The sequence below is a fragment of the Musa acuminata genome, chromosome BXJ2-1, assembly GCF_036884655.1.
Source record: "Musa acuminata AAA Group cultivar baxijiao chromosome BXJ2-1, Cavendish_Baxijiao_AAA, whole genome shotgun sequence".
NCBI classification, from domain to species: domain Eukaryota; kingdom Viridiplantae; phylum Streptophyta; class Magnoliopsida; order Zingiberales; family Musaceae; genus Musa; species Musa acuminata.
In genome coordinates, this window is record NC_088338.1 from 170154 (window position 1) to 195562 (window position 25409).

At 36.4% G+C, this 25409-nt stretch overlaps 1 protein-coding gene across 2 annotated transcripts; it reads left to right on the forward strand.

Annotated features, from left to right (window-relative positions):
• The first annotated feature begins 127 nt into the window (after nt 1-127).
• LOC135598283 (uncharacterized) lies at nt 128-24726 on the forward strand. 2 transcript variants are annotated; one of them, XM_065091824.1, is made up of 21 exons: nt 128-1283; nt 4860-5149; nt 5256-5350; nt 6858-6945; nt 7041-7222; nt 8647-8783; nt 10195-10261; nt 10948-11101; nt 11220-11334; nt 12017-12092; nt 12206-12388; nt 13811-13971; nt 17626-17731; nt 18038-18251; nt 18342-18619; nt 18824-18945; nt 20879-21023; nt 21318-21410; nt 23362-23435; nt 23723-23776; nt 23869-24726. In XM_065091824.1, exons 1-21 carry the CDS (start codon nt 256-258, stop codon nt 24167-24169), a joined length of 3963 nt encoding a protein of 1320 aa, XP_064947896.1. In that variant the 5' UTR covers nt 128-255; the 3' UTR covers nt 24170-24726. The 2 variants fall into 2 exon arrangements, with proteins under 2 accessions (XP_064947896.1, XP_064947897.1); XM_065091825.1 differs by having other exon boundaries at nt 1103-1283; nt 4847-5149.
• The last annotated feature ends 683 nt before the right edge of the window (nt 24727-25409 follow it).

A 25409-nucleotide genomic window follows, 5' to 3' on the forward strand; every position in this document is an offset into this window, starting at 1 on the left:
ATGCGGATTTTTCTTTTTCATCCGAATCCGATTTAAACAGATATGAAACCCGATCCGATATAATCTCAACGAAAACTGATCTATAGTACAAACCGGTCGTGCTTGTTCGCGTGCCGTTGTGTGGCGTTTAATTACAAGTCGAAGAGACTCGTTTACCACGATCTGTTTCGTCTTCGAACCTGAAAAAAAGAAGAAGAAGAAGAAGACGAAGGGAGAAGGAAGAAGAAGAGGGGCGGAGAGATTTCGGGGAGATAGATGAAGATGGCGTCCTGGTCGCCGTCGGCGGCGGCGGCGCGATCCCAAGACGCCTGGGATTGCTTGCTGCCAGGGCCGCCCAGCCGCAGTAACGGCGGGTCCGCCGACTGCAGCCCTTCCGGTCTCCTCGCCTACGGCGCCGGCAGCTGCGTCGTCGTAGCTGATCCCCGATCCATGCAGCTCGTCTGCGTCCTGCCTATGCCACCCTCTGCCGCCGCCTCTGCCCACGCTTCCCTAGCCCCCTTTGTCACCGCCGTCCGCTGGACGCCGCAGCCCCTTCTCCGCGACCTCTCCTCCTACGACGACCCCTCCACCTCCCACCTCCGCCTCGCGGTTGGGGACCGCCAGGGTCGCATCGCCATCTGGGACCTCCGCTCCCGCCAGATCATCCTCTGGCTCGACCTCGACGCTGCCTCCTCCTCTGCCACCTCCACCCGACTCGGGATCCAGGATCTGTGCTGGATCCGGTCCGACTCCTGGCTCCTGGCCGTGATCCACGGTCCCTCGCTCCTCGCCCTCTGGGACGCTGCCTCCGGACGTTGCCTCTGGAAGTACGACGCCTCGCCGGAGTATCTCTCCTGCATTCGCCGCGATCCTTTCGACTCCAGGCACTTCTGCACCCTCAGCCTCCGGGGCTTCCTTCTCTCGGCCATCGCTCTCGGTGGCGGGGACGGTGGCGACGTCTCTCTGCAGGAGCTCCGGATTGCCGGAATGACTGATTCATCCTTCGATCTTCAGAAGCTCGAGAAGGAATCCTCGTCTGGCTCCGCGTCCTCATCGCCACCGGCTCTTGCTCTTTTTCCTCTTTTCTTTGCGAGGCTGTGCTTTTCACCCATATGGAGGCACATCCTCCTGATAACCTTTCCCAAGGAGCTCATTGTTTTCGACCTTCACTATGGAACGACGCTTTCTTCCAGTCCACTGCCGCGCGGATGCAGCAAGTTTATGAACTTAATGCCAGATCCTGAGCTCGATCTACTCTACTGCGTTCATCTCGATGGAAAACTCAGCATCTGGAAGCGGAAAGAGTGAGTTCCCTAATCTTTCTTTTCCTCATCACACTTCTCGATCTTCCTCATGTTTCCTTTTATTTCTGCAAGTAGCAATTGATTGCAATATGAAATATCATCACCTGCAAATGGAGTACTTAGCTTAGAAATTACTTCTAGAAAATCCCTTGAAACTTGGTCAAATGTTGTGATATGGTACAAATAAATGCTACTTGAGAAAACAAAGGAAAGAATAAAAAAAATTGGCATGCATTTTTAGTAGATGAGGGTCGACAAGTAATGTTTTATCAAATGCAAATTGTTTAGGGATCTTGATAATCATGATGTCAGGTATTTTTACTTTTGGTGTTTAGGTTGACCACATTAAGAACAAAAGGTCTTTATGATAGTTTTCACAATATAAGGAGTACACAATCTTTGTTTCTGGAATGCATTTCTGGAAGTGTTTCGACACATTTGTTCTTGCGAGGGATAGAAATGTTATTCTAGACGAACATATGGAAGCTCTAGGTTTTGGCACAAAGACCACGATGTGAAACCCAAGTACGTCTGCTTCAATTGATGTCTCCAACTGTAAAAGTTGTAGTTGGTGCTTATCGGATGCCGAACTAAATTTCAAGATAATTCGGCATCCTTTTAGCTCACTATAGCTTTTGCTTAATTTCAATTTTTCTGCTTTAATTTTTCACTTTTGCACTTCTGCTGAATCTAGGTCATATATGGTTGACTGAGTTATTGGTAGTAACTTAAGCTATTTTCAGATTGCTATTCCTTATGCTTAACTTCCATTCTTGTGCTTTATACTTCAGTTATATATATCATTTAGATATGATTGAATTAATCATCTTGTAGTCAACTAACTTTTAGTTTGAGTCATGCGGTAGTAACTTAAGTTATTTGCTGCTTTGGCACTTTGATATACTAATTCTCCTGAAAATAAAAGGGACGAGGAATGAGAAAAGGGAAACAGAAATGCTAATGCACTTGGCATATTTACAATCCTTTTGGTCTAACATACAAGTTTATATTGTACGCTTTTCCTATCAAGAATCTTGGCTGCGATAGATGCAAATATACAATGGAAGGATTTGTTGTATGATGCGGAACTTGAGTGTAAGAACACTTGAAGATGTTACTTGTGGGCGAACCTCCTCAACAGAGTTCATAAAAATTGGAATCCCTCTATGTCCTTGGACCTTGATCCAGTTTCCTTATCCCAATTCAAGATACTTTTGCATTATGAATTTCTATTGTATGCCATTGAACATGCAAAAATTGGGAATCCGATCTCACTAATATTATTCCATTCTATCGATACAAAACCAGTTGGAGTTGAAAACTTCACAACAACAGAGCACTGAACAAAAAGGAAATTTTTTTTTTTCATACCTTTCACCTCTTCCACTATAATTGTTGTTAATCCAATTAGATGCATAGTTAAATATTTATATAGTAAAAGTGGAGTTAAAAGCATGGGCATGTGCCATAAGCCTTAGTTCTTAAATGTAGATAATTATAATTAAATCTTTTGCATTAGCATGAAGTGGAGTGAATTGCAAGGTTAAAAAATAACATTTAATGGGGTGATTGCATTAGGAGTAGTAATTAATGTGCGTTTCATGATAATCATAAGTAAACGTGTCCTAAACTAGTTGCACACATTAAGTAAATATGACTGTTGATACTTGTATTGTAATGCAATGAACTGTATAGGAAAAAGGCATTAAATGGAATGAATTGCATTGGAAGGAGCAAGTAGATTAATGTGGACTTTAAGATGGCCATGATTACAATAAATTTATTTATACTGAATATATTACTTACAAAATTAACAATATTTATTCTGTAATTGTACAACTACTCATCCATAGCATGGTCAAGTATCTAAGGAAAAAGCATGGCCAATTATCTAGTTGTTTTGTGATAATATTTTATCCCCCAGTCGCTAGAAGAAAATCATCACTGTAACATAGAGTGAATTATGGAAGGAAAAATCATGAAAATTAGGCTTGTGTTGTACACTAAACAGTACCTTAAGTGATGATGTCCAACTAGATTGTTGTGATTTTATCTTAATCAATTATTATTATGACTTGTAAAATTATTTTCTATGTTTTAGAATGTGCTATTTGTGATAACAAGTCTTAGGTCTTAGCAGAAGTTGATTATCTTAGCTCATTCCAGAAACTGACAAATTTAAAATTTTATGGTTTTGAAGCTATTATTTTTTATAATGTGTTGTGATAATAAGCCTATAACATAATAAAAATCTGATTATGTTATTTATTTTAGTTAATATTGTAAATCAATATCTCAAGTTTTGAAGCCAATGTTATTATTAATTAAAATTGAGAATGTTTTCTAAAATTTTTGGTGATGAAGGATATTATCTTGACAAATTTATATAACATATAAAAAATATTTTTTGAACATGTTAGAGTGGACTTATGGGAGGTAAACATAGGTTAATTCCTTAACAATGGAATTGATTTTTTTACTATGTTTGTTAGAGACCATTCTTTTTTATTCTCCATTCACCTGGCTTTCAACTAGTTAATAGCTATTGTCTTTATAATTTTAAATGTTTGTTTAAAAAGCAAAATGCCTTAAATGTCCATGTTTCATTTATTATCTGAACCATCTTAAGGCTGTTTGCAATTTATGATGCAATCCTGATCCAGGGAATATTGTGATCGATGACTAAGCTATATAGGCAAACTTATGGCAGGGATTATTTCCTGTCAGACTGGTTTACTAAGCGCAAATTGAACACATAAATATCAGCTATATATTGTCTTCTTTAAGGATTTTGATCTTTGTGATGCAATCCATGCTGGCGAATGACTAAGCTATATAGGCAAACTTAAGGCAGGGATTATTTCCTGTCAGGCCAGTTTACTAGCAAATTGCACACACAAATAACAGCTACCTATTGTCTTCTGCAAGGATTTCCAATCTCAGTGACACAATCTGTGCTGGCCAATTGCTAGAATGGTAGGTGTCAACGCCATGAAAACAACAAAAAGAAGGAAAACAAAGGGGAATCAGTTGATTCTCAGGGTTATCTTAAGCGAAAAACTTGACCAAACCCATCTGCTATGGCTCTATTCCTCAAAAACAGTTGCCTGAGCCTTTCAAACTTGTTCTAATTTTAGATTACAACAACTGCTTCATCTACAGGTTTGTTAGTAAAACAATTTGTATTTGTCCATGCTTTGCCACATGGACCAATACTTGAACACACCAATCTCCTTAAAATTAGATAAGTACACATTTAATCTGGTAGCTGTCTTTGATATCTTTAAAGGAAAGTCTTTCAAGATTTGAAGCTGGAAAGTTATAGTAAACTTTTTGGTTTGTATCGTAGAGATGCAGGCGTTCTTATGAAACCCCTGGTAACAACAAATTATAGTCATGACTAAGAATCATCTAGCTACTTCTCAGCTTGTTGGTTATGGATATTCATAGTTTATCAGAAGGTTGAATATGATATTACATTTATAACTTTATTTTTACTGTTTATGAAGCTTAACTTGTTTATCAAGCTCAAGTCTGTTCCAAATTATGAATATTCTTATTAGCTTATGAGTGCAGGGGAGAACAATTGCATGTGCTCTGTGGAGTGGAAGAGCTAATGCCCTCAATTGGCACTGTCATTCCAACTCCAGCTGTTCTTGCTGTTAATTCTTGCCAATCAGAATCATCAGTACAAAATATTGGCCTGTTCTGTACTGATCCATCATCATATACACAAGCTTTACTTTCTGAAGAATGTGTCCCACCTAAAAGTTCAAATAAAGAGATGGATATTCCTTTGAAGACATGTTTAGTCTCTATTTCTGATGATGGGAAAATCTGGAACTGGCTTGTCACTTCTGATAAAGGTAAGGAATTCTCAGAAAGCTATATTTATCATGTAAACTGCTAAACTTGGTGGAGAAGTTGCTGCCGAGACAATAAATAGATCAACTGAAAAATGTTTTTATGAAGGTGTACCTGATGCAGTTAAAGAACCAGCGCCTGTTAATGGGAGCTGTCCTCCATCTACAAAGCCAAGATTCATGGAACCAGAATTACCCATGAAGGTTGGTTGGTGAAGATACTTGAATTTTTTCTGTTCTGAACAATTTCCTTCTTTCTTCTAGCCTGTTCGAAGTTTTGCTACTTGCACCATTAAGTTCCTAAGATAACATTATGGCATGTGAAAATTTCCTGCTCATGTATCTGTTTGTACTCTGGAATAAGTATAGCACCAGCAAGGTCTTAATAGTATGATGAGATGTCTACTTTTACTGTCTACTGAGTTGTCTTTTGTATTATTTTATGCCATGGTAAACCATTGTTTATGATTTTATAAACCACCAACAATATTCCAAAATGTTTATTATATTTCAAAGCATGCAAAAAGAAACAAGAAAACAAGCTGTTGGTTGCAATTATTTGTTCAGTTACAAGGATCCTTTTCCACCTTTAAGCTCAGTGATGTCTCTAGTCAAACTAAGAGCCATCAAATGCCCTTTTAGTGTTTCTGTTGAAAATAAATGTTTTGTTTGTCTATCACTTACTCCATTCCTTTTGTTTTTTTGTGTTTGTTAAAAACAATTTATCACTAGTTAGCTTTTAGTTCCTATTCATTTTGTGCTTTCCTCAGGATGCCTCTTGTTTTCCTTTTCTTAACGAAACACAGTTGGTAGGCAACCTGTTTAGATTTTCTTTAAAGGAGAAAAAGAAAGATTAACATAGAAAGAGTTGCCCATGCACACATGAACAAAGATTATATTAAAACATATGCTAACTACCTGGATGAGTGCCAACAATTGCATCTTTCTGAGTGTGAAAATACTTCAATAAACATGTATCAATGTGTTATGCTACAGGTACTGAATGCATGCATCTATAACCAGTTATGAAGGCATCTTGTCATTTTTTGGTTCAGGAATTTAAATTTTGATCCAGCAATGGTTTCAATAACCTACTGGACTAGTATGGTATTGGTATACTGGACCAGTCGTAGACACGTGCAAACCGTAAGCACAAGCATTTAAAAAATAATTATAAACCAAATCTGACCCGCTGAAATGAACTGGAATGAATCAGTCTGGGTGAAATTGCCTTCCTTGATACTGGGTGGTATACTAATTTGTACCACCTGTGTCATTGAATAGAATAATAAAAAAATGAATGGTAGTAAACTGGTATCGAGCCATATGGTTTGATACTGATGCTTGGCTACATCAGTAAGTACCAGTTTGTATCATCCAGGATTGTTGAAATTTAATGCCTTGTTTTTGTTAGCTATCTTTTTGAGTTGATTCTGTTAGGGATCCTGCTATTATGTGTGCTAATATGGCTGCATCATTGATTTATTTAAGATTTTGAACTGTATGAAACTCGCAGTTACAGATTAGGTGGAGTAGATTGACATACAGATAAGTCAGTATTACAAGTTCACCAGATAAGCATTATTTATTAATATTTTCTAGAGCACTTATCAGAAATGCATCATTAGGTCTCACTCAATACTGCATCTTTATTCATGTCATTCTTTCTTCTTACAGTTCTGAAGTATTTGATTTGTCTTCTTTTCTGCAGATCAGTTTGATGGGCCAGCTCCATCTTCTTTCATCAACGCTGACCACTTTAGCTGTACCATCTCCATCTTTAACTGCGACTTTAGCTCGTAATTCCTGGTTTCCCATTTCTTTTTTACTTGCTAGCATAGGTGTGTCAAAGTTTTCTATAACATGATTAAATTGAAATTTTGCACATCTGAAGGTGGGGGCAACAATCCTGCACCAGCAGTTCCACTTATTGCTTTGGGAACACAAAGTGGGACTATTGATGTCGTAGATGTTTCTGCCAGTGCAGTTACAGTAAGCTTTTCTGTCCACAGTAATGCTATCAGGGGACTAAGGTGGCTTGGAAATTCTAGGCTTGTTTCATTCTCATATGGCCAGGTATATATGACTATGCAGCATAAAGATGCCTTTTTATTTTCAACAATTTTCCAACTGGCATAATACGAGTGCTTATCATCAATATTTTTCTAGTGTCCTCTGTACTTTCATGGCATACTACAGTGTGATATTAGCTGCAAGGTCTGTCATACCGAAGCGTACCACTCGTACCGGTCCGATAGGTTACCGGTACATGGACCGTCCGGTATCGCTACAGTGCTATAATATGCAAAAAATAAAAAATTATTTGGTACACCAGGGTGTACCGCTCGGTACACCGGTACCGTACCATACCGAGCCCGGGTCGAAACGCCGGTACGGTACGGTACAGCGAACCTTGATTAGCTGTATGCTTATTAATCCAAGAAGTGACATCTTTTACTTGTAACATCTGAGGAATTATATTTGTCAAGTTTCTATGTTCTTTAACGAGTATATTGTCTGCAGTTGCAATATTAGATAAACTTATACACAATATCGGCACCTTTGATGCAAATTTTAACATGTTTATTCTTAACATCAGCAGTTATGAATTTCATATGAAAATGTTATGGAAATATTTGTCAAGTAAATTTACTGTCTAATAAAGAGGGGCCAGCTAGAATCATTGTAAGAAAATTGCTGGTGACATCATAATATGGCATTTCATATAAGAAGTATGAATTTAAAAATCTTCTCCAAATTTTGATCATGTAATCTCTTGCCAAGTAATAAAATTGTTTATGTTGTCTTGCACCTTTTTGTCTAATCAGTAGTATATCAGTAATTCATCTCAGTATTCTGAGATTAGAGTTCAGTTGGAGAAGGGCCAATTCATTTTAGCTTCTTGGAAGGAGTATGCATGTCAAGTGCTGAAAATTAGCTCATTTACTGAATTGCACCTTTGTCTGAGAGGGTCTAAGTCAACTTTTGATAACTCATTTTTTCGCCTGATGATGAATGTGGAATGACAACATGACTTGTGAGAAGTGGTAATTTGAAATAAACAAATATTTCTTTTTTATTTTGTCTTTGACTTCAGTCTCTATGTTCTTACATGCCAAACTATGAGAGCCGAAGTTTGTGACCTTTGCTTTCATGTATCTGAGACTGGTGGGCTATACTTTCCCACAAATCACAATTATTTAAATATACCAAAATGAAAATTTTAATTTATCTTGGTCTTATGTAGTTGTTTAGGCGTCTTTCTTTAGTCCTGGTTTCTGAATTGCTAGGTCCTTTTGGTAATTACTTCTAGGTCCTTGCTATTGAAGTTTCAAACTTTGAACTTCACTAATTTCAAAACTAACAACATGACATTTGAAGTTTTAGTTTTAGTAGAAACTTGTAGAATATAATTGTGTATTTGTAGTAGTTATTCAATGGTTGTTGCGGATCCTATCTTTTTTGTCATTATATGATGTCTTGATGCTTCTTGAGTTTAGGTAAATGAGAAGGGAGGAGGCTATACCAATAGACTTGTTGTCACTTGCCTTAGAAGTGGACTAAATCGACCATTTCGGCTCCTACAGAAGCCAGAGCGAGCCCCCATAAGAGCTTTAAGGGCTTCTTCATCTGGAAGGTTGGGCCTTAGCGTAGGTTTTCTTTTCATGTCTACTTTGGGTACTTATATATCTTTATTCATTCCTTTCATATCTATCTAATTTTTCATAATGTGTTATCAGAATGGGCAACAAGGGCAACTCATTTTATTGAAATAGCATATCTTTATTATTTTGAGTTCATCAAGTTTTTATTCATTGTATGTCATTGATTTTGTTTTCAACAACAAGCTGTTAGTCCCAATTACTTGGGTCAGTTACCTTTATGCCATCAGGTTCTTGTTAGCAATCTGATCTGATACATCATGGCTTTTTTCATTGTTTCCATACTAGCCTTTTGTCATATTTTTCTATATGTATTTAAACACTTTATCTAATTAACATTATTTTGATGGTGCATTTTCTAGTCTTCTTTTGTTTTATACAAACCACCTTAGATCTTTTATCCCTTGTTTTATTCTTAAGGAACTGATCCTGCCTTTTTCTGGGGTCTCACTGATAGTCTGTGAAGCTAGTTTCTCCTCTCATCCGACTAAGTTGTAAAATTGGGCTTCGGTTTTTGTCGTACTAGCTGGTAGTTGGATACCAATCAACATTTCGTTGGGACAAATCAGAAAAACTGATGAGATCTTGTTATCTGCTATTTACCGTATCTACTTTGTTAGGCACCATTTATTAGGGTGATTTATAGCCATGAGTGGAGCAAATATATCTGTTTGGAATTCTAATATATTTTTTATATCCACCTGTTTAATCACAATTTTTGTTGCTAATTAATAATTTCTTGGAACTAATAGATGGTGGATGTATTTGGGGGAATGTGGCAATTTAGCAGATATAACGATACATGCAACAGTTATCAGTGAACTGTTACATTGGCAGAATTGGGCAATTTATATTTGTAAAAGAGTATTGTTTAATTTTTAACCTTATTGATCTCTAAGCACAATGCTCTCTTTTCTGTGGTTGTCCTGTTTCTATAGTCATTGTGTAATCACAAGGAACACAATTAGCTATGAGGAATTTTATTTGCAGCATACTTTTTTGAGATGAACATACAGTCATGTGCACATGATCTATTATATCTGCTGGTACGATTGCACATGCCAAGCATGTTGTCCTATACCAGTTGGTGTGGTGCCAAATATCATCACAGTATGTGCTAGCACACTGCAGAGCTGGCACATGGTCCATTCTGGCTGGTATAATCCCTATTCCATTCATCAACACTACAAATACAGAAACATGCTACTATAGTGCTAGCTTAGCGCAATGCCTGTGTCAGCTGGGACAGGTGCCAGTCCACAGTTTGTATTCCTTTGATTATAGAGAATATAAATAGTTCTTGTCCTTTTCTCTTTAGTGCATTGTTGTATCTATATTATTTTTTTTGAAAATGACATTAACTTTTCTGAGCATATCCTTTTGCAGGTATCTTCTCATTTTGTTTCGGGATGCTCCTGTCGAAGTGTGGGCTATGACGAAGAATCCCATTATGGTGATCAGTCTTCTATACTTTGTGCTATGATAAAGGAAGAAGTGGATTTATTGTTTATATGCAAATATTATAGCAATTTGAGGATGAGTAACTCTTTAGCTACAGTGAAATGCACAAATATATATGTTAGTTTTAAATGTTGACTACCTTTCCACCGCTGATATTTCCATGATTCCATCCATACTTTTTCCTTTTGATTAAAAATTAGAGACATTTAATGCTGATTTTCATATTTGTCTTGCTGAAAAATAGAAATTCTTACTCATTAGGAACCTGGCAACTTGAAATAATTGCTGTTCAGATGGATCTTAGAAATTGTGTGATGCGTACCTTAGTATGAGTGCCATTTGAGATCCAAGAGGATGAACAAATTGCTGTGAGTTATATGAGACAAAATATGGGGACATTTTGTGACAAAGAAATGAAATCTTGTATTCTGTTTAAGCAAATCTAAGGTGAAGTTAGTGTTTCAACCTTTCACATTACTTGTTTTAATTCCTTATCTTGCACTGATGCTAACAGCTTAACATGTCTTGATCATTTGTTGAAAATGTTGCTGGTTAAGTTGCATGAGAACCATTTATTTTTATTATCATTATCTTGTTGCTGTTAGGCCTTGGCTTTGTTGTGCACTTGAAGCTTCTCGTGCTGTTCTTATATTGGAACTACTTTTTCTGATCATGTAGCTTAGATCATTAGCTCTTCCCTTTACTGTATTGGAATGGACACTTCCAAGTGCACCCCGCCCTATTCAGAATGGATCTTCTAAGGAAATATCAGCATCAAAAGAACTGACATCTAATGCAAATGCAAGCACAAATGCATTGTCTACAGATGCTAGTAAGGGGATGTGTTTTAAGATAATATTCTTCTCTTCTCAATTTTTTTACATTAATCATTTATTACACTTCTGTTTTAATACTGAATTTACAGAGCTGAAGGTAACCTTGTTTTGTAGAGACAACAAGCTCTGAGACTCCTGTGGATGACATATCTGAGAGTTTTGCATTTGCTTTAGTCAATGGTGCCCTTGGTGTATTTGAAGTTCATGGACGAAGAATAAGAGATTTTAGGTGTGACTTTGTTGAATTGTGGTGTACTTCCATGATGTTAAAAGTAGTTATTGACTATATCATGAATATAGGTTCTGTGGCACTTCCATGGTGTTATGTGGCACTTCTATGACCTTAGCTCAAATCTTTTATGCTAGAAGTTGATTTCACCTCATTTACTAATAAAAATTTAGCTTTTCCTGCATTCTCCTTGGTGTCACCTGACAGTTGTGTCAATCCTTGATTTTTACAGTAGATGCTCTAGATAGTCATCACATTGGAAGGATATTATGTCCTGAAATCTTTAGTCATTGAAACTAAAGTATGTATTTTTTTACTAGCTACTGGATATTTTAACAGCATTTCTTTTAACAAACTTACTGTATGTATAAATGACTATAAGCTAAAAGTTTAACGGATGTACATAGTACACCAACAAAAACTTGGCTTTCTGTGAAACTCATACATTAATTGTAAATTTAGGAAATTCCTTGTGTGGATGCTGGTAAATATTTCCTTTGATAAGTTGTATTAGATGTGAAAGTTTATGCTCAAATGTCACATTACCACTCAACATTAGTTGTAGCACCGAGGGAGCAGGGATTCTCTGTGCCATGGCCTCAAGTTTGGTTTCTTGTTGTTCTATTATGAAATTAATTGCCTTCCAGTTGCATAAATGATGATAATCCAATTGTTTTTTCAGACCAAAGTGGCCGTCAACCTCATTTGCTTCATCAGATGGTTTAATCACTGCTATGGCATATCGTCTCCCCCATGTGGTATATAGCTGTGTTTAAGTAACCTCAATTTTCTTTGCCAGATTTGCTTGTCTGCTTCTTTTTCGGGTGCAACTCTTGTGCAGCACAGCCTTGACTTCTTTGATTGCCTCCAGGTTATGGGGGATCGATTAGGCAACATACGCTGGTGGGATGTGACTACAGGTCTTTCTTCTTCATTTAACACCCATAGGGAAGGAATAAGGAGGATAAAATTCTCACCTGTTGTTCCTGGTGACAACAGCAGAGGGCGTATTGCTGTACTCTTTTATGATAACACATTCTCAATCTTTGATCTTGTGAGTATGAAAGTGAATCCTTAAATTTATCTATTTTACTTGTTAGCTTTATGAATGACCCTCAATTTCACACTGATTTATGAAGCAATGCAATTCCGTAGCTTATGTTCAATTTTATTTTTCAGAAAACATAAAGTATTTTCGGAAATAAAACATAAAGTATTTATGCATCCTGAGAAGCATAAAAAGCGGACCATTGCTCTGATTCCGAGCTATGCTGCTGACACATTTCTATCTTGAATGTGTTTTCCTCTAGCTTTTTCTATGCTAGATATGGTTTCCTATCTTCTTAATTGATGACTTGCTGATATGAATTCTTCTTGCCATGTGTGATTTTGATAAATTGATTGTAGCTATGCCCTAATCTTCTATGTGAAGCTGTAATTAGAGTGGCAAGATTGTGTTCCAAACAGTGAAGAAAATATGCTATAAGGACAGGAACAATCAATATAATAGCTAAATATTAGTTAACTGAAGTATTAGGATTGTTCAAATTAGTTATTGACAGACACATGGAATTACTTGCAATAACATTTACACAAACTCTAATACTTTTCACTATAGAGAAATAAAAATCAATTAGAAATGTAGAAAGAATTTATCTTTGAATAGGCCTTAAAAACTTAGGATAAAAAATCCATGGGATTTGCTCCAATCTTCTAAAAGTTCATGTTCCTAATTATTCCAGGGTTGCATTGCATCCTAAAGGGTAAAAAAGAGAGAGGGGAAGAAAAGAAGATTTGGATTGTAAAGTATTTGTTAAACTAAAATGCTATGGATCCTTGAATCTCCAATGCAGATCATCATTCTCATCCAAGATTTTGGACATTGGTATTAATATTATATTCCAATGTGATTCAGGAGATCGTGCACCTACATGCTATTAATATTATATTCCAATGTTGACCATCAGTCTATCCAAGAATTTAGACATTAGTATGGAACACAAACATGATTCAGGAGATTGTATGCATTCATGCTATTAACTTTACATTAATCTCTGAAGCTAAGTCCAAATTCCTAATCAAGCTAAATATAGGCATAAAGGACTTGTAAAACCCAGTAATTCTTAGCCTCTGACAGGAAAAAAAACTATTTTGGCTGCTATTCAAGTTCATATGAAATGGCACCTTTTCTAGTTTCTTTACAGTCTTAGACATCAAAAGAGCATCATGGAGGAGAAAATTTATAGGTTTTACTGTAGGGATAAATATTCATCTCAAGAAGATAGATAGTATAGTGCTGAAGGAGCACAAAGTCTGTAGATCTGCAAAATTAGTATCATCCTCATTGATGCTTCTATTGTCCTTCCAAACTTAATAACTTTAGATGTCTGTGCTTTATTATTGAGAAAATGCAAAATTCTTATTGAACTGTTTCAATGCATAATTTGTTGATAAATTCAAAATTTTCAATTGACAGGATTCATCAGATCCATTGGCCAATGCCCTTTTACAACCCCAGTCTCCTGGAACTCTTGTTTTGGAGCTTGACTGGCTGACGATGCGATCAGAAAGAAATGAACCACTAGTTTTATGCATAGCTGGAGCTGACAGTAGCCTTCGCCTTATTGAGGTTAATATGTAGGTTCTTGCCTGACGTTTCAATTATATTCTTTTACTTTTTGCATTTAGCCTGTGAAAGTTCACATTGCATCATAGTGTTGGTAATTGTTCACGAATGTTTCATTTCCTTGTCTCAAACTATGTTCTGTGGAGATTTATACTTGTGAACCTGATGCTTAAGACTTCTGGTTGATGAATGCTACTTGTAGGCTTATATAGATATGTTAATCAATCATCACACAACTTGATAGATAGACTGGGTAAGTGCAGATGCAGATCTGATTGTTGTGCAATATCATTCAAATGGGCATAACTATGTTAAGATGTAAGTTCAGTTTACAGTACAAATTACCCTCGTAAGGTAGGCTTCAAATTCAGTTGTAAGGTTTTGAAAAGCAGTGACAGATGATAAATTAGACAATTATCTTAGGAGTAAAAAGTGTTGTTATTATTCTTAATGCAAGATCTATGCAACTCTATCATTATTATGTGTTTTAACTCTAAAACAAGAGGTTTCAACCAAAACGCTAGGCATACTAACAATCAGTTGATAACATCTAAATTTCCATTTATTTATATTGCTTGATAAATGAAAGTTTGAGCAACAGATGCCTCACAATGAAACTTAGAAGTCAGTGGAGTGGTACGTCTATCTATCTGCTTGAGTTTAGATAAGCACCAATGGTTTCCTTGATGAATAGAATGGATTAAGAGTCGAGGGAAATTTACATGGTTTAAAGCTACATTTCTAATTTTGAATAATACTGCCCGGTATGGGCGGTACATATTGGTCCGCCAGCGGATTGGTACGCGGGCTGCCCGCTACCGTGCGGAACGTTGGATATCGCCTCGTATCGGACGATACGGGGCTATATCGGATGGTAACGATCGAAATTTCGACCGTTACCACCCGGTACTGATCGGTAATGGTCAAAATCGATTATTATCAACCCGTAACAGTGTTCCAACCCTTTTTCATGGGTTTTTAAACCCATCCTCCCTCCTATTTCACTTCATTTCACTCTCACACTCTCTTAAACTACCTCAAACTCATTTTTTCTCACATTTGCACTCTCCTAAACTTTTTACAAAGCAACGATTTGTGAATTGAATCGAGGCTAATTTGGGAGGATTAAGAGGAAGAACTTTTTAATCATGAGCAATATTTTACACATGCCACCCAAGATTTAGATCATGGAACTCGACAAGGTACTGGTCAAGTTTATGCGCGGAAGGGGAAAGGGAAGACAATGGATGAATTTGAGCAGATATGACAGAGCCTACATGATGTAGACACAGAATGAAGCTTATCGTATTAACAGCCGTCGTATTATGGAAAATCATACGGTCAATAGTAGTACAGTGATAGTTGGTCATACTTCTCCGAGCAACATTATGATACGGAGTAGCAGATCAGTAGCGAAAGTAGAAGCTTTGACATTCCCCAATACATGCCTTAGGAACTGCCTTAGACAAATGTGATTCATGTAATTAGTAATTACATGAATTTACACCTAAATTCATATAAAAACCCTTTCCTAACTTTTTTTTCTTTCTATTTTTCAGGTATTTTCGGATGATTTTATGCCTAAATTAGGTGTACCGCTTGGTACACCGTACCGAGCAAAGCTCGAAACTCCGGTACGGTACGAAATTTCAATCCTTGATTTAAAATATGGGACAATGCTATCTGGGTACAAATATTGAACTTGTAGAAACCATAGAGTTGGAAAGGAAAGAAAACATGGCCTAGAATAGGGAACAATGGTAACTAGCTAGGTACAGAATTCGAGCGTGCATCCATATTTTCTCCAATCATTTAAATCAATATATTTAATGATATTGTCAATGCAATATCATGTTCAAGAATGACCTTCCCAAGTTCACTCTATCAACACATATAATGTGGAGATACATCTAGAGTTTTTTTTTTACAAGGAGATACATCGAGAGTTGATTCATGTTGACTTTGCTACCTTAATTCAAGTATGCACAATGCGATATGTTAACATATGTGAAGGCAAACCAAAGTAGACAATTGTTAAAATCATATGAAGCAATACAAAGTGTTCAATCTGTAAATTATTAATAGCAACTAAGTAATAAATATTCTAGTTCCTTACACCTTGAAGCATGGTGCAGTTATTATTTCAAATGATCAAATTAATATTTACTATCTTATTTTTCTTCAAAGGAGAAGAAAAAGATCCTACATTACGGGGAAGCTATTGTTGTCAAAGATCCTATGGCCAACAGGCACATATGAAAAAAGGATTGCAACTGCAATACCATTTTAGATTGTGATGGGTGTTAGAGATGTTAGTGTGGCTTTTTCATGGATAATTAATGACTATCTACATGAAAATTATACTGGTAGGCATAATTCTGGCGAGCTTTCATAAATGGAAAATGTGCACTTATTCAAGAAATTGCTGAAGGAAGCTACTTTTAGAGTTCCATTTTGTTCTAATTTCCAGATATACTATCTTTACTATTAAAAGTAGAGGGCTTTATAGTTTATATTAAGAAGGGTGATATGTCAGAAGCAATTCATAAATATTATATTAGTTATATACTTACATGTCTAGTTTAAGATGAGAGGCAGCAGCCTGGGAAGTGAAATATCGGCCATCACAGCACCCTCAAAACCCTCGGATGGCACATAATTGGATGGAGTTTTTGGGAGTAGGACGTTCCCCTACTGCACCACATTCATTATCTGTCCTTCCACAGTAAGGAAAATGTTCAACAGTTCTGTAATTAGAGACTGGTATTTGTGTTAGCAAAAATCGAGAATAGGAGAAAGGTTTTTGAAAAGTAGTTTGTACACTAAGATTCTAGCCAAAAGCAAATGGTCCTCTGACTGAGCTTTTGCAACTATGACTGAGAAAACCTTTTTGGTATAGGATTCCTTTCTGTATCTTGGAAAATGTGATCTAGAGGAATTCTTTAAGAGTTGAGAGTTCTCCATATGAAGATTATGTGCCAGATAGTATCTGTCTTAGCTTTTTTCTCCATGATTCATATTGAGTTGTCAGCACCGTATCCTGAAAAGAGCGAGGTCAGGATCTTTGAGGTTAAGGATAAAACACTGCTGTGACTCATGTACATTAGAAAGCTAATGTTATGACTCGTTATTTGTTTAATGGACTTACTTGTCAGTTTATTCTAGTAACTTGGCAAGCATGGTGTGTATGTAGTATGTGCTCCTTGTCATGCCATGTTCATCACTGGTTACACACATTCACTAATTATATACAGACAATGTAACGCTACATATCCATGCGTTGTGCTGGTACTCTAAGCGCTAAGCATGCCATCTGCAAAGGGCAACAAAGCTGAACATTGGCTGTTTCAGTTCTGTTTGGACTGTTTTTTCAGAATTTGATTGTACTTTGTATGAGATTGTGTTTCCTTGTAATAATGCTTTCAAATGAAATCAAGCTGCTTTATTTACCTAAAGAGGATTAATGGTTCGTTATGTAATGGTGGTGCCTCAACTGAAACTTCACTTGCAAGCAGATCATTGTTTGTGATTTTGTTCTTCTTTTCAAGATTATGATTTCGATGAACTTTTTAGAACAGATATGATTGTTGTATTTGCTGGTTGCTTTATCTTCTCCTTTTTTGGAACGATTAAACATTGAATAACCGTTTCGTTCTTGTATACAGTCACAATGCAAAGAGCAGTTCAGGCACAAAGTCAAGAGTTTTAAAAGAGAGATTTCGACCAATACCTTTGTGCTTACCTATTCTTTTTCCAACAGCACATGCATTGGTAAGGAGCATATTACTTTGCGATAATTATTCTAGTACTTCATCACTTGTCTGGAAGAAGCATTCTACCATGGTAATCCTGTAGAATAGGTTAGTTCACTAGAAACTTTAGCAGCTAAAAGTCATCCGAGACTTAAAACAAAGGACACATGATCCACCTAATGTATGCCAGCACCAGTGAATTGGTATTATGCCAGCATCAGTGAATTGGTATTAAGATGTTTCAGTATCAGTCTGCCTTGTATTTGAATTAATTGGTCATGGTGCCAAGATAACTACAGCTTACATGTTATATTACATATTGCAGGCACTGCGCACGATCTTGCAGTTGGGTGTAAAACCTTCTTGGTTCAATTTGAACAGTGCAACCACAGATATTCTACCTTTTCATATTCCTGAAACTGACACAGCATCTCCTAGAGACCTCCGAAGCTTTATGATTGAATCAGTGCTTCCTTCTGTTGGTGATACTGTGGTACCTGAGTTACTTCTTAAGGTTTTAGAGCCATATCGGAAAGAGGGTATGCTATCAATTGTTATTGATAAATTTGTACAGTTTTATGTGGGCCCTGGATTAACTGTCTTCTTTGATGCTGTTCCTTTTTGAGAAGGTTGCATTCTTGATGATGAAAGGGTTAGATTATATGCATCTTTAGCCAATAAAGGTTCTGCAGTAAGGTTTGCTTTTGCTGCTGCAATCTTTGGTGAAGTTTCAGAAGCCATGTTCTGGCTCCAGCTGCCACATGCTCTTTGTCATATGTTGGAAAGATCTGCAAACAAATCACAGCAGGGGGTCCCTCAGCCTTCAATTTCTGAGTCTGAAAGTGCTCTTCTAAACAGGATAGCATCACGTGAAAAGTCTGCAGGCATGGTGACATCGGAAGCAGTGGTAACGCTTATCTTTGTTGCTTTTTATTTGGGATCGTATCTTTTCAGTCTTGTTGCTTGAGATTTTTTTAAAATTTTTTATTTGATTCTATGACTATGCTGAGACTAGTTATGCACATGGTCCACATGCTAATTGAAGCCTTTAAAAGAGCAAAAAACTACATAAATTAGTTCTCAATCCTCTGCCATATATGTGCGTCTGCAGAAATATGGGCAGCTAAACATGATGGCCTTTAAGCAAGAGGATTTGTGGGGAAATGCGAACGAACGAATATCTTGGCATGCAAAACTAGATGGAGAAGAAGCAATTCAAAAACGCGTTCATGAGTGAGTAGCTTAATAATCTCTCATATTTATGGCTATGTAGCATGTTGCATATAGAAATGCTCTCTATATGACTTGATAATTTAGTAATTATTATTGTAATTGCCTTTGTGGATGTTGTATATCATTTTAATTATGGATTAGAGAAAGTTGCACAATATTGTTGTAAAGGTATCACATGGAATACATGTCACTTTTTTGCAGGTTAAAAGATGAACTTTGTTTTACTTAAAACTTAAAAGCTATAGTTTAGCTTTGGTACATACTTTAATTAATTTTTCAGATTTAGTGATGCATAAGCATTTTTTTCGATAGCCATACATACCCGAAACTGATAGAAAATTTAAAATGGGTAGGCAATTAAGATAGAGAAAATGGGTTCTTTCATCTTTTTTCCTTTTCATGTATGGAAGAATGTGGCATTATTTAGATCTGAATGGTAAAAGAAGATTCATTTGTTTGAACCAGCAGAAGAGCCAGAGAGCAGTTCAGTGTACTTGATGGTGTTAACACTTCCAAATTGTTCTTTTTTGAAATTCATTTGATGGTTATATAAAATTTGGATTTAACAGTTTTTATCCAGGAAATAAAACTATTGCTCGATGATGCATGTAACCAACACCAGCAAACTAATAAGTTAGCTCCATATGCTTGCATGAATTGGTGCCTTCCAAAAGTTGTATATTCTGTTCCAGCCGTAGAAGCATAAACAAATTGTCTTACTCAGTGTTAATGTGGTCCTTAAGTTTAGTTGCAGCCTTTAAGTTGATTTATTTGGGCTCAAATAGATACTGGTTGAGTATTAGAGGCTCAATCTGAATTCTGCTGGTTTCACTTTTGGACTACCCAAATAAGGATCATTTATGTGGCTACACCTATTATTCTATGGAAAAAGGAGATAATCCATAACTTAAAGGGAGACACTTGGGCTTGCTGAACATGGATTTTTGTTACTAATCAAAATTTTCTTGGTTTATGAGACAAGTTCATTTATTTAAAAAGAGACTAATTCAAACCTATAAATAGGATATTCAATCTCTACTTTGAATCACCCTAGGCTTCTCGTCTAGCCTCAGGCAAGATCCATACCTCTTGAAATTTCCTTTTCTTTCCTTGTCCTTTCTATTTCTTTTCTTTCCCCTTCTTTTCTTCTGCTTCCACCACTACTTTCTTCGTCTTCAATTCTATCCATTGATATTGCTGGAGAATTTGATCCACTACAATCAATTTGCTGTCTTAGCACTGGAACTGTTGGAAATTGGGTTGTCTTCTGTTTACAGTGATTGGATGTACTTTATTTCAACATAGTGGGAACACAAAGAACTCTGGATCAGCCATTTGGATGCACAATAATGATTGGTCTATTTTGCAAGGAAAGTCTGATGCATGCAACAACAAAAAAGGGGGAAAAAGTTTGTCAAATTGAATTGTTGACACTCTGTACGGTCATCGATCACCATTTGCTGTTACCAATGCTTCTGTGTTGTCTGGATCTCCCTTAGCATGACCACCCTAAATGTACGAGTGGTTCAAACACATCGTGTTCTTAATCAATCAACAAACATTTCCAAACTAGTAACCAATTTTTGTTATTTTCCTCCATAGGATCTATCATACTCTATAATCATTTTCTCTCATATTTAATTTTGTTCAGTTGAGCATTGAGAAAATTTTAGGACTATAATGTTATCATCAGTTGTATTAGAGCTTCCACTTGTATCAAAGAATTGGATTGGAGAACTCTTTCATAGTTTTGGAAGTTTAATAAAATGTATTCTGTAAAAAATTTGAATTGACTCTACTATAAACAGGGAATGATAAAGTTACAAACTTATAAACATACTCATCTTGATTTATTCCTAAATAATATAAAGAACAATTGTTATGGCTTAACTTCTAGCTTCTGCGCTTATTGATGTTACATTGTTACTTCCAGACTTATCTCTGTTGGAAACTTGGAAGCAGCTGTGTCTTTGCTACTCTCAACACCACCAGAGGGATCTCAGTTTTATCCAAATGCCTTACGAGCTGTGGCATTGTCATCTGCTGTATCAAGGTCTTTGCATGAGCTTGCTGTGAAGGTGAACAACCTTTCTTCTTGTTAGCTGTTTTGGTCAGTAACTACATTACAACAACAATAACAACAACAACAATAATAAAACTGTAAGTCCCAAGTATTTGGGGTCGGCTACATGGATCTTTTGTTGCAAATCCCAACTATTTGTTCAGTAACTAGATTAAGCTAAAGAAATTTCATCGTATTTGGTTGGTGGCAATTTTATCAAAATTTGTGAAAAGAATTTTTGCTCCTCTAAGTACAGTAGTTTTTTTTTGTCCTGATGTAACAATTCACTTTTTTGTCCTGTCACGTCTAGGTTGTTGCAGCCAATATGGTAAGGACAGATAAATCACTGTCAGGGACTCATCTTCTCTGTGCAGTTGGGAGATATCAAGAATCATGTTCTCAGGTTTGTTCTCCTAGGATCTGACTAAATACTGTTGATTTTTCTTTTTCTCTTTCAATATGCTGCCGAGGGCTACTTATTCTGTGAAAGTTTTGGTCTTCTGTATTCCTCTCCAATATTGATTTTTGTAACCTATCAGACTGGTACGGTACCAATATACCAGACAGTATACCAATCTACACCACCCAGTATCATTAAATTAAATAATTAAAAATGATGAGTTAAATGTTCTGATACTGCTACTTGGTCAGACCACTGAATATTGGACGGTATACACCAGTCTGACTGGAAGTTAAAATCTTATTAACTTCTGAAAATTTCTGATGCTTGTTTACGTTATATTAAAATACTAATAAAGGCATTGTGTCTATATAAGAATCAACCCAGATAAAGATGGTTTAGCCAAACTAGATTGCTAAGGTGGTGATAGACTTGTGTATGCTGCATTAGACTTCATGTTGTTTTATTTACTAAAAGAACTGGATTACGTTTGAATGTAGATGCATGAATACAGAACAATCACCAGAGAAGGTTCTGTGATTGAGATTGATATAAAGTTTCATAATTTAGTTCTGAAGATCCTGAGTAATTGAATGATTTAACTTATCTATACTTGCATGCTATTCAGTGTTTAGTTTTTAGAACGCCTGCCAACAATGGCAGGGTAGGCATTTTTTCATTTACAAGTTTAGATTTATTGAGGGTTTATCTAATGTACTCTCATTATGAGACCATGTGGAATGTTCAAAAGATAACGGAGGCTTGCAGCTGTTTAGCATAGAGATTAACGATCCAATTCATAACTTTTAGATATTTTACTCTCTTATCTTAAGGATTTATTTCCATGTTAAAAACAAAACCTGTTGTAATTACAATGTTTTACTGGTTCTTAACCTTCCATTTTTTCGGACAAGTGCTATCTTGTAACCAACTTGCATTAGCCATTGCAACCCCTGTGCCAGGTTGTTGTGACCAACTACATGTAACCAACTTGTAACCAATTAACCAACTTCCTATGAGGTCTGGCTGGCCTGCACAATCTCCTTAACTGCTATGACGTGTCTAACTCTAGGACGAATATATATTTCTTTAACTAGTTAAAGATACTGTTGAAATTATTTGCTCATAATTCAAATTTAAATATGTTGGTAACTTTTGATGATTCTTGTTGTGCTACATTAGCATTCTACAAGTGTATATTTAGGATAACGGTCATACTGATATACTGATATTAGCTAGTCATGCTTAGTTGTGTTCCAGCAAAGTGAATGGTGCCCTACAATATCCATACAAGCCTAATGCTTGAAACTCTCAAGGCTCACATGTAGTTGTGGACATGTCACACTTGACTATTGGTCTAATGCATGTAATATACCATGCACTATGCTGCAACACATGCATTTCTGCAGTACATGCAGCAAGGCAATTATTACTGCACCCACTTGGTGAAAAGCTAGAGGCTTTAAATGAAAACCCATCAGCAAGTTTGTAAACATATGTTGGTTTTAACTTTATACATGGCATGTTATTACCACCCTACAAGAAATATACTGATATCACCAATTGCAAATATATATTTGCAATGCTTCTGTAAGCTAACCTAGCAGTTAAAGACATCATAAATTGCAATATGATGTGGTTTGAGGAAGACATTCATTAATTACAATTTACAAGTTCCATAGTGAAAGGTAAATGAAATTTGCTATTCTTTTTTTCGAAACTGCATTAAGCAACCATAACATTACCTAGTGGTATATACATGCTGATAAATTGCAGGCACATAACATTGGTTTACCACATTCTGTATCCTTGTCCATAACTAGCGCAAGTGCTGAGGACATACATCGCCTGCACGGTCAATACATAGTTGGTTATGTGTCAATTAATGGCTACTAGCACCGGTGCAATGAATGCTATATATTCTTTGGTCTAATGCTGTTTACAAATGCTACAGCTACAAGATGCTGGATGTTGGACAGATGCTGCAACTTTAGCTGCAACTCATTTACGTGGAGCTGACTATTCAAGGTGCATAGAATTCTAATATTCTTTTGGAGTAAAATCTACCACATAAATATTGCTCATGAACATGGTGGCTAAAAATGGAAAAAGAAAAAAACATGGTGACTAAAGTAATTAACTATAAAATTTCTGCAGCCATAGACTGTTGTGTTATAGTTACAGCAGAATTAATGATCTATATGAATTTGTAATGAAAGTTCAAAATATAGTGTATTGTGCTTGCAGAGATTTTTTTTTATGTGATTGGAGGTACCTACAGTGTTTATACTGAATGCATTACTGTTTTATTACAGAGTGTTGCAGAGATGGGCTGATTATGTTCTTCGTAGTGAACATAACATTTGGAGGTAATTTAACATCATAGATGCATTAAGCATACGGTTAGTTCATCCATTTTTTATGTTGGGGCTAACAAGTTTTTGTGATAAAATCTTAACAGAGCCCTGATCTTGTATGTTGCTGCTGGAGCCCTAGCAGAGGCTTTAACTGCACTACGCAATGCACGGCAGCCGGACACAGCCGCAATGTTCATGCTTGCCTGCCATGAGATATACACACAAATTTCATCAGAATCCCAAACTTCAGTTGAAGCATTTGCATCTGTGGATGGAAACCGAAGTTTTCGATTGCCTAGCAGGAACTTGGAGGATGAGGACCTTAAAGCAGTTAGTGAATTCTATGGCGAGTACCAGAGAAGATTAGTGCACCTTTGCATGGATGCAACACCAAGCTTTGACTGATGGCATTAGCAATGGTTTGTAGATGCTGCCAAGTTTTGTTGCTAGCAAGCATTTCACAATGGTCAATGTCCAGAGTAGTCATGACTTCATATTGTGACTGACGCAACCTTATCCGACCAGTCCAACAATTGCATTCAGATTCACAGCATAACGAGGGACCAATTTAATAGAAACAATTTGCCAAGCACAGCCGCAGAATAGGAAACAGACCAGAGCTTCTGCCCAATTACCTCATTCCTGGCATCATAAACAGATTTAATTGGATCTTTTGGATTTATTGCGGGATCTTTTGACTGCAGAAGCCCAATACAACTTGCTGTAAGAGTAGTTCAGGGTTATATACGATCTTCAAAATGTGGTTGATTGGCCATTTTGTTCCGGTGGGATTTCTAGTTATGTTGGTCATGTTTGATATATGAAATTCTCAGCTGTTTCCTTAACCACGTGTTTGTATTTTTTCATAAATAGCACGAACATGATGTGAAGGACATTTTACACCACATGACTTGTATCTGTTAAAAGCAGTCTTTCCTCATTCGAGTAAATCTTTTATTCAAGTCTGGTAGCTGATGCTAATATTTGGCATTTGAGCCCATGCAATTGGTATTGTCTGAGAATGACTTCGGCTCATCATAACAATGAGCTTCTTGTATCCAACTGTTCATCAATCTTGCAAAAAACTATTTTTCCTATCAAACTCTTTCCATTTTGTCCAACTACTGTTCAAGATTTTACATAAAACACTGACTTCGAATTCTTTGTTCCAGGTTTTGTCGATAAAGTTTGTGCTTCCATGGAGGTATGATGGCAGTTCACCCACGGGATCCATCGTTCAACCATGGAGGTATGATGGCAGTTCACCCGCGGGATCCATTGATCAAATAATGAACACGACAGATTTAGGTTTATCTCAACCCCTACGCTCAAGACTGCTCTCAGAATGTGATGTTCCATGGCTGAGCATTCAACTGTGGCTATCACCCCTCAAAGAAATTATTTTTTAATTAATTATTCTTAGATCTTTATATTTTTAAAAGTTATATCGAGACTCTTAAAGTAAAATATTTAATCTCGTTTCTTCTTATTTCGTTTGATGAAAATATCACAATAAATCGAAGTAAGATAAAGTCTTTGTTGGTAGAGTTGACGGCATGAGAAGAAATGAGATTAAATATTTAATTTTTATAAGTATAAAAAATTTAATATAATTTTAAAAATATAAAAATCAAAATGTTAAGCA

Bases quoted from the DNA above. Each gene is read 5' to 3' on its own strand.
- LOC135598283 (XM_065091824.1), top strand. From the start codon at position 256: ATGAAGATGGCGTCCTGGTCGCCGTCGGCGGCGGCGGCGCGATCCCAA. The intron at 10,262-10,947 runs GTGATCAGTCTT...CTGATCATGTAG, and splicing joins TGACGAAGAATCCCATTATG to CTTAGATCATTAGCTCTTCC. The intron at 18,252-18,341 runs GTATGCTATCAA...CTTTTTGAGAAG, and splicing joins AGAGCCATATCGGAAAGAGG to GTTGCATTCTTGATGATGAA.